Source organism: Coregonus lavaretus (genome assembly GCF_964263955.1).
Source record: "Coregonus lavaretus genome assembly, contig: HAP1_SCAFFOLD_452, whole genome shotgun sequence".
NCBI classification, from domain to species: domain Eukaryota; kingdom Metazoa; phylum Chordata; class Actinopteri; order Salmoniformes; family Salmonidae; genus Coregonus; species Coregonus lavaretus.
The window spans coordinates 68,050-77,930 of NW_028159278.1; the positions used below are offsets into that span (position 1 = coordinate 68,050).

Consider the following 9,881-nt stretch of genomic DNA (forward strand, 5'->3'; position numbering starts at 1 on the left):
TTACCATGACAACTGTCTAGTAATCATTACTTTCAATGCTGTTAACAAATGTCAGTGCTATAATATTATTTGTGCTATAAAGGCGGTTGACTTTATTGCTTTTTTCCATATTGTTAAACAACATTCTAAGTCACAATACATTCCTTTTAATAAACATGTACAACATGTATTTGACAGGGATACTGCACATCAATCAACATTTCTGTAAATGTGCCAGATTTAGCTGTAGTCCCTGGGCAGGTAGATACACATAGAAAAATACAACGTTATAAAACATTTAGTAAAACATTGTGTATAGATGGGGGCTGATTGGTCCTTCAGCCACTCTCAAGTCATTGGTAAAGGGGTGAGAGGTTGAACAGCTCCTTATATGTCCTTCAGCCACTCTCAAGTCATTGGTAAAGGGGAGAGAGGTTGAACAGCTCCTTATATGTCCTTCAGCCACTCTCAAGTCATTGGTAAAGGGGTGAGAGGTTGAACAGCTCCTTATGTCTGTCAATGGTCAATGTGCTCTCACTGAGAAAACTGCTGATAGACTGAGCTGGTTGTGTTGATATCCAGCCCCTCTCATTAACCTCTATCAGGCCAACACTGTACAATATATTCATAAAATACATTTCTGTGGTTTTAAGTTGAATGCCAAATTCTCAGAGCCATTTTCCCGGACACATTCACAGTGAGTATGCAAATACAGTAAGTAAATTCCAATAACATCACAATACATGTTTACAATGCGTATACAATACATGTTTACAATGCGTATACAATGAAATTTAAAATCTAAAGTTTAAAATACACAGACATCAGGTAGGTAGGTGTGTTGGTGTGAGAGAGACAGAGTTGTATCAACATGTTCTGCTAGATAGGGGTCCAGCTAGGTACCTAGTGGAGGACTAACTGACCCTCCTGCTAGATTGGGGTCCAGCTAGGTACCTAGTGGAGGACTAACTGATCCTCCTGCTAGATAGGGGTCCAGCTAGGTACCTAGTGGAGGACTAACTGACCCTCCTGCTAGATAGGGGTCCAGCTAGGTACCTAGTGGAGGACTAACTGACCCTCCTGCTAGATAGGGGTCCAGCTAGGTACCTAGTGGAGGACTAACTGACCCTCCTGCTAGATAGGGGTCCAGCTAGGTACCTAGTGGAGGACTAACTGACCCTCCTGCTAGATAGAGGTCCAGCTAGGTACCTAGTGGAGGACTAACTGACCCTCCTGCTAGATAGGGGTCCAGCTAGGTACCTAGTGGAGGACTAACTGACCCTCCTGCTAGATAGGGGTCCAGCTAGGTACCTAGTGGAGGACTAACTGACCCTCCTGCTAGATAGGGGTCCAGCTAGGTACCTAGTGGAGGACTAACTGACCCTCCTGCTAGATAGGGGTCCAGCTAGGTACCTAGTGGAGGACTAACTGACCCTCCTGCTAGATAGGGGTCCAGCTAGGTACCTAGTGGAGGACTAACTGACCCTCCTGCTAGATAGGGGTCCAGCTAGGTACCTAGTGAAGGACTAACTGACCCTCCTGCTAGATAGGGGTCCAGCTAGGTACCTAGTGGAGGACTAACTGACCCTCCTGCTAGATAGGGGTCCAGCTAGGTACCTAGTGAAGGACTAACTGATCCTCCTGCTAGAAGATCCACACCTCCAGGAGGCTGCAGAAGGAGAGAGGCTGTGTGGCTGGACCTTTAGTTAGTTTATTGCTATTATAGTGGTCATGTTTGGTTGACATTTTCTGTACATTTTTAGGAGCCTGAATTAAAGCAACAGACACCAAGACCATGTTGAACCACCCTGCCTGTCTATTCTGCCTGGTCTCCCCACACCCAGGGGTTGGCTACAACTTTAGATCTGAAGCTGTGTACAAAGACAGAGAGTCCATCTTCCCAAGAAGGTTTATCATCCTGGAACATGACTCAGTTCCTTTTCTCAACACCATGTCGATGATGTCACGTGCCTTCTCTGCCCTCTCAGGTATCCCCTTTAGTGAGGCCATTTCCTCCCTTCCTTCCTTCAGACAGAGTGAGTTGCAATCCCATAAAGGATCTAAGGAAGGTCAAGATGTCAACGTGGTGGTGTGTCTTTGTCTAGCCAGCTTCATGCTGTAGCACTGGCTTGACGAGGTGAAGAAGTGTCTTTGTCTAGCCAGCTTCATTCCGTAGCACTGGCTTCACGAGGTGAAGAAGTGTCTTTGTCTAGCCAGCTTCATGCTGTAGCACTGGCTTGACGAGGTGAAGAAGTGTCTTTGTCTAGCCAGCTTCATTCCGTAGCACTGGCTTCACGAGGTGAAGAAGTGTCTTTGTCTAGCCAGCTTCATGCTGTAGCACTGGCTTGACGAGGTGAAGAAGTGTCTTTGTCTAGCCAGCTTCATGCTGTAGCACTGGGTTGACGAGGTGAAGAAGTGTCTTTGTCTAGCCAGCTTCATGCTGTAGCACTGGCTTGACGAGGTGAAGAAGTGTCTTTGACTAGCCAGCTTCATGCTGTAGCACTGGCTTGACGAGGTGAAGATGTGTCTTTGTCTAGCCAGCTTCATGCTGTAGCACTGGCTTGACGAGGTGAAGAAGTGTCTTTGACTAGCCAGCTTCATGCTGTAGCACTGGCTTGACGAGGTGAAGAAGTGTCTTTGACTAGCCAGCTTCATGCTGTAGCACTGGCTTGACGAGGTGAAGAAGTGTCTTTGTCTAGCCAGCTTCATGCTGTAGCACTGGCTTGACGAGGTGAAGAAGTGTCTTTGACTAGCCAGCTTCATGCTGTAGCATATTCAGATTAGGTGAAGAAGTGTCTTAGTCCACAGACTAGGAGACAGGCCTCAGCGTCTTCAGATTAGGTTCTATAAGAAAGAGGATGGAGGAGAAGGGAAGAGAGAGATCAGAAAGTATGGAGGAGAAGGGAAGAGAGAGATCAGAAAGTATGGAGGAGAAGGGAAGAGAGAGATCAGAAAGTATGGAGGAGAAGGGAAGAGAGAGGTCAGAAAGTATGGAGGAGAAGGGAAGAGAGAGATCAGAAAGTACGGAGGAGAAGGGAAGAGAGAGATCAGAAAGTATGGAGGAGAAGGGAAGAGAGAGATCAGAAAGTATGGAGGAGAAGGGAAGAGAGAGATCAGAAAGTATGGAGGAGAAGGGAAGAGAGAGTTCAGAAAGTATGGAGGATAAGGGAAGAGAGAGATCAGAAAGTATGGAGGAGAAGGGAAGAGAGAGATCAGAAAGTATGGAGGAGAAGGAGGAGTTCCACCTGAGATAATGATGTGATGATGGTCCTATGATGTAACTACAATAAGATAACAGTCATTTATTACAGACAGAAACACAAAAACATGCTTCCATTCTGGAAAAACAGTTCCTCTTTGATCTATGGTAGCTGTGTTTTTATTTGACCTATATTTTAATCATTACACATATTCAAGGGAGGGAGCAATGAAAACTGTCTTACCTAGATTCACTCAAGTCCTTAACAAGATGGTTTTCATGTTCAACGAGAGCTTTGAGACAAGCTCCCGTCACTTCTGGTCCTTTGGGGATGACTGCTTTCAGTAGTTTTCTCATTCGGTCCTGTTCAGTTGTTTCAGCTGTTATTCTGGAGTGCTCTTCTTCACCAATCATGTTCTTTGACCACAGATCATCTGCTATTGGCATTGAGTTTTTGGTTCGCTGAATTAGTTTAGCCCAGTGTTTCTTCAGAAACTCCTCAGCAGGAATGTCAGGGACTGTTAATGCTGAAGGGGGGGTCAATTAAATTAATATGGCTTTAGGGTTAACAGCAGCTGTTTCTACATCTTCCAGTCTCTCCAGTTATCATTCCTCTGATAGTCATTTATTGTATAGAGCTGACTCCAGGGTTGTGGTCAATTCCAATTAAAGTCAGTCAATTTAAAATAACAAATTGAAATAACACATTTTTCCTATTAGGTTTATTGAGAAGTCATTGAAAATAGATGCCCTTATTAATGTTTTATCAACAATCTACTCAGAATCCTCTAATGTCAAAGTGGGCCTGTCCCCCATACATTTAACATCTGGAAGGTCCCTCAGTCAAGTATTGCATTTCAAGCACAGATTCAACTATATACAAAGACCAGGGATCTTTTTGAAAGCCTCATAAAGAAGGACAGTGATTGGTAGATGGGTAACAGTATCAAATCAGACATTTATTATCTCTTTAAGAATGGTCAAGTTAATAATTATCCTGTGGGTGATGTATTAAACCACCCAGACACAGCTAAGCACAGACTAAATCCCAGAGGAAAACTTGCTTCAGTCTACTTTTCACCAGACACTGGGAGAGGAATTCACCTTTCAGCAGGACAATAACCTACAACACAAGGCCACATCTACACTGGAGTTGCTTACCAAGAAGACAGTGAATGTTCCTGAGTGGCCAAGTTACCATTTTGACTTAAATCTATGGCAAGATTATTATGAAAAGAATAATGGGCTAATATTGTACAATCCAGGTGTGGAAAGCTCTTAGAGACTTAGACAAGAAGACTCCCAGCTGTAATGGCTGCCAAGGTGTTTCTAACATGTATTGACTCAGGGAGCTATTTCATTTCTATCAATCTAAATATATATATATATATATATATATAAATATTCTTCCACTTTGACATTAGAGTATTTTGTGTAGATTGTTGACATTAAATGACAATTAAATCCCTTTTAATCCCGCTTTGTAACACAATAAAATGTGATGCAGATACTTTTGCAAGGCACTGGGTTTCTGTCTGAATGTTCCGTAGCATTACACACCACTGAACATGACTCATGAAGGTCTTCATCACCCCACTGAACATGACTCATGAAGACCTTCATCACCCCACTGAACATGACTCATGAAGACCTTCATCACCCCACTGAACATGACTCATGAAGACCTTCATCACCCCACTGAACATGACTCATGAAGACCTTCATCACCCCACTGAACATGACTCATGAAGACCTTCATCACCCCAATGAACATGACTCATGAAGGTCTTCATCACCCCACTGAACATGACTCATGAAGACTTTCATCAGTGTCCTTCATCACAACTTGAAGAGACGTTCGCTCTATAACCCGTTTTATAAACCTCGTCCACAAAAACAAACGTACCTATTGGATGAGAGTCTTTGCTGTATTCATCTAAAAGACAAACAAGAGAAAACATCATAAAAACATTTTAATAGCATCTGGAAGAAAAGGACATTTATGATTGACATAGTGTTCATGTATAGTATTTCTTACCTTTTGATACCACTGATTTCCATACTGTCCTCTCATCATCCCCGATTAACTCCATCTCAATGTCAACCCCTGTGTTTCTCATAATCATCTTACAACAGCTTGGTGTGGTGTCTGCAGGTAACAGCTGAATCTTCTGTAGAAGGTCATATGGTGCAACGATTGAGACAACAGACAGAGAAAGAGAGAGAGAAAGAAATAGAATGATATTCCAGTTATTAATATATAATATGACAGATTCATGTCCTCAGCCTGCTAAAACTGCACCTCTGGATTGATGGAAGTGGAATGGGGATTCTTGACTGCAAACCAACTGTTCAGCTTTAAGGACCCCTTTGGACTTGACAGGACCAATTCTGAATATCCTTGGGACACCTGATTCTTCTCCCGGTCCCGAACAGCCTACAAAATGAGCAGTGTAGTAGTCAGTCTGAACAATGTAGTCTAATAATTCACACAACATGCAGCTCACTGAGCAATCCTTTTTTGTCAACATCAAAAAAATGTGTACACTATTTTTTATTTATTTTACCCTTATTTTACCAGGTAATTGACTGAGAAGAGAGTCTATTTTACAGCAACGACATCGGGAAGTGTTACAGGGGAAAGGGGATGAATGAGCCAATTGGAAGTTGGGGATGATTAGGTGGCCGTGATGGTATGAGGGCCAGATAGTGAATTTAGCCAGGACACCGGGGTTAACAGCCCTACTCTTATGATAAGTGCCATGGGATCTTTAGTGACCACAGAGAGTCAGGAAACATGTTTAACGTCCCATGCGAAAGACAGCACCTTACACGGGGCAATGTCCCCTTCACTGCCCCGGGGCATTGGGTTCTCCTTCGAACAGAGAGAAGAGTGCCGTCTACTGGCTCTTCAAATGAATGAGACAGAAATAGATTTCTCACAGAGCTGCATGTTGTCTTTGTAATCTATAGATTTTCAACAAACTATCAGCTTTCATTTAGTAAGTTTCAACATACTGTTGTCACTTCAATGATGGTGCCTCACCTCTTTCTGACTGGAGTTTCTGAGGAGCATGTACAGCCGTGAAATTACTGTTGCCTTTTTTACTGCCATATAGAGGACCACGTCACAGTGGACAGCTACGTTCCAAAAAAAGATATAGCTCAGTATAACAGCGATAGCTGAGAACTTGGGATGGAGAATCTTAGCATGGAATCTGGTGACCTCATGCACTTCCTCAACAGACACTCCATGTTCCTCTACATGAAGAATCTTCATCTCATTCCTCAGGGAAGGTTTGGTCCCTGAACAACACAATAAAAAGGAGACAGAAAGACAAATATTGTATTATTCATCCAACTAAAACACAAAGAATATGCAGTATCAGATCACAGTAAACTCAAACTCTCAGAATATTCATTTATTCATTCAGGAAGTGAAACTCAGTTACATGGAAATGTCTATCTGAATACTATGTCTATATGGTTTTACCTAAACAGACAAAGTGTGGCAGATGAACTTCCTCCAGTTCACCTAACTCCATAGTGATGTCCAGCAATGGACCACCTTGTCCGTACTGCATGTCTTTCAGAAGTTGACTGTAGGGTTCCCAGTTCCTGAAGTGATACTTCAGAATGACATCTCTGTCACACACCCAGCGGAGCCCAGACACTGTGCACTCATAACGCCCTTTGGGTGTCCTGTGACTGAGGGCAACAACAAGATATGGTAGAGAGGGTCAATCGTCAAATGGAGAGGTTGGATTAGAAGCCTATTCCCAAAGGTAATGGGGAAATACACTAGCAAGTGGCATTTAATGTTAAAAGTAGTTATTTTACCTGAACATTGTCACTTCCTGGACAGTGGAAGTCAAGGGTTCAATCGGAAGCCAGTGTGTGGAGTCCTGAACAAGGACAAGCATGTCAGTTATACATATGGGGCCAGTTTCCTGGACACAGATTGAGTCTAGTGCTGGACTTAAAGCATGATCAATGGAAGTTTCAATAGAAAGTTATTTAAGGTCCAAGACTAGGCTTAATCTTTGTCCGGGAAACTGGCCCATTAAATGAACAAAGTAATTTATCTAATGTATTTATTCAATGTTACATGGAATGCTGGTGATTGATCCAATTAAACTGTCTAATGACAAAATATGACAGCAGTTAAAATCCTGCATTCCTACAAGCAGAACACAGGACTGTCTATATCCCAGTATGAATGGTTGGTCAGTACACACCTGGCTTTCAGACTGTGTTTATATTACTAAAGCAGAACACAGGACTGTCTATATCCCAGTATGAATGGTTGGTCAGTACACACCTGGCTTTCAGACTGTGTTTATATTACTAAAGCAGAACACAGGACTGTCTATATCCCAGTATGAATGGTTGGTCAGTACACACCTGGCTTTCAGACTGTGTTTATATTACTAAAGCAGAACACAGGACTGTCTATATCCCAGTATGAATGGTTGGTCAGTACACACCTGGCTTTCAGACTGTGTTTATATTACTAAAGCAGAACACAGGACTGTCTATATCCCAGTATGAATGGTTGGTCAGTACACACCTGGCTTTCAGACTGTGCCTGACTCCTGAAGGTATGTAAAAGTGAGAATTGACATTATGACTTACCTCAACATGGTCACAAGTCTTACAGCTCTGAGGAATCCCTGAAGTCAAAAGTAGTTGTTATTTAAAACGGACAATCTCATGTAATAATGAATTAATCATTATTAAACAGACTTGTAATAAAAATGAATGTAAGTGAGCAACAGTCTCAGAATGTACACTCATTATCATACCATAATCTGACATTAGTGTTATATTAATGAATGTTTGTGGAAGCAGGAAACAACATGGTTCTGGTCCATGTTTTGGAGATGTTGGGGGCCTGATTTCTGGTAGATCCCAGGATGAGAGCTTAAAGATAGAGTCAGCTAAATTATGTTGTACGAGCAGCACCGAAGATATTGTGATGAGCAAGATGCCTGACTTCTCTCTCACACAGTATCTGCCCATGTGCACGGGTTCTCTTCACTCTCTTACAGCGTGGTAGCCACGGGACCAAAACAGAGGAGTTTAGCATCGCGCTCCAATGCCCTTAGTTGTTGTAGAAGTTTACCCACTATGATGTTTACTTTGTGCATCTACATCATATTGCTGACTCTACCTTTAAGTTTGTTTTGACCAAATAGATCATGATTGTGTTCCTTGCCTGGGACTAAAGAACGCTTTAATCCTATTTTGATTTTAAAACAATTATCAGTTAACACTCACATATCTGGTCTCTGGTGTTCTCAGGTCCAGGCTTGATACAACACTCTCCACCATGGTCTCTGCTGTTGGGAAAGCAGATGGATAGACTGTGATTAAACTAAATACAACTTATAAAGGCTTTATATAGCATACATACAGTCTTCATAAGCAATACAAAGGCTGTATAAAGGGTGACAGAACAGCTCCCTATGTAGGGTGCATTGCCAAATGTGAAATAACACTATGTCAACTTCCATGAAGTCAATACTGATGGTGACATTACAGGTGACATTGCTTATCTTGATGAAAGCCCCTAGAGACGTGAAGTCACCAGGTATCATTTTAACAGGTTCTGATGCCCTCTTGTGGTTAGAGTGAAACTGACACTACAGTGAGACATAGGAGAGGAAACATCTGTACATCCAACAGAACACATTAAAACACACCACTACTACTAATCTAACTGTCTGTAGGTCCAACAGAACACATTAAAACACACCACTACTACTAATCTAACTGTCTGTAGGTCCAACAGAACACATTAAAACACACCACTACTACTAATCTAACTGTCTGTAGGTCCAACAGAACACATTAAAACACACCACCACCACTAATCTAACTGTCTGTAGGTCCAACAGAACACATTAAAACACACCACTACTACTAATCTAACTGTCTGTAGGTCCAACAGAACACATTAAAACACACCACTACTACTAATCTAACTGTCTGTAGGTCCAACAGAACACATTAAAACACACCACTACTACTAATCTAACTGTCTGTAGGTCCAACAGAACACATTAAAACACACCACTACTACTAATCTAACTGTCTGAAGGTCCAACAGAACACATTAAAACAAACCACTACTACTAATCTAACTGTCTGTAGGTCCAACAGAACACATTAAAACACACCACTACTACTAATCTAACTCTCTGAAGGTCCAACAGAACACATTAAAACACACCACTACTACTAATCTAACTGTCTGTAGGTCCAACAGAACACATTAAAACACACCCCTACTACTAATCTAACTGTCTGTAGGTCCAACAGAACACATTAAAACACACCACTACTAATCTAACTGTCTGTAGGTCCAACAGAACACATTAAAACACACCACTACTACTAATCTAACTGTCTGTAGGTCCAACAGAACACATTAAAACACACCACTACTACTAATCTAACTCTCTGTAGGTCCAACAGAACACATTAAAACACACCACCACTACTAATCTAACTGTCTGTAGGTCCAACAGAGCACATTAAAACACACCACTACTACTAATCTAACTGTCTGTAGGTCCAACAGAACACATTAAAAACACACCACCACTACTAATCTAACTGTCTGTAGGTCCAACAGAACACATTAAAACACACCACTACTACTAATCTAACTGTCTGTAGGTCCAACAGAACACATTAA

At 42.0% G+C, this 9,881-nt stretch overlaps 1 protein-coding gene across 1 annotated transcript; it reads right to left on the reverse strand.

Annotated features, from left to right (window-relative positions):
• Positions 1 to 53: 53 nt before the first annotated feature.
• LOC311123061 (NACHT, LRR and PYD domains-containing protein 1 homolog) lies at positions 54 to 6,478 on the reverse strand. The gene is made up of 6 exons (XM_084197343.1): positions 6,225 to 6,478; positions 5,481 to 5,615; positions 5,217 to 5,349; positions 5,085 to 5,114; positions 3,423 to 3,705; positions 54 to 2,823 (listed from the first exon to the last, which is right to left on the reverse strand). The coding sequence occupies exons 1-6, from the start codon at positions 6,456 to 6,458 to the stop codon at positions 2,817 to 2,819; spliced, it is 822 nt and encodes a 273-aa protein (XP_084053469.1). The 5' UTR covers positions 6,459 to 6,478; the 3' UTR covers positions 54 to 2,816.
• Between the last annotated feature and the right edge of the window lie 3,403 nt (positions 6,479 to 9,881).

Bases quoted from the DNA above. Each gene is read 5' to 3' on its own strand.
- LOC311123061 (XM_084197343.1), bottom strand. From the start codon at position 6,458: ATGAAGATTCTTCATGTAGAGGAACATGGAGTGTCTGTTGAGGAAGTG. The intron at 5,616-6,224 runs GTGAGGCACCAT...CTCATTTTGTAG, and splicing joins GAAACTCCAGTCAGAAAGAG to GCTGTTCGGGACCGGGAGAA. The intron at 5,115-5,216 runs GTAAGAAATACT...TTTGTCTTTTAG, and splicing joins GAAATCAGTGGTATCAAAAG to ATGAATACAGCAAAGACTCT.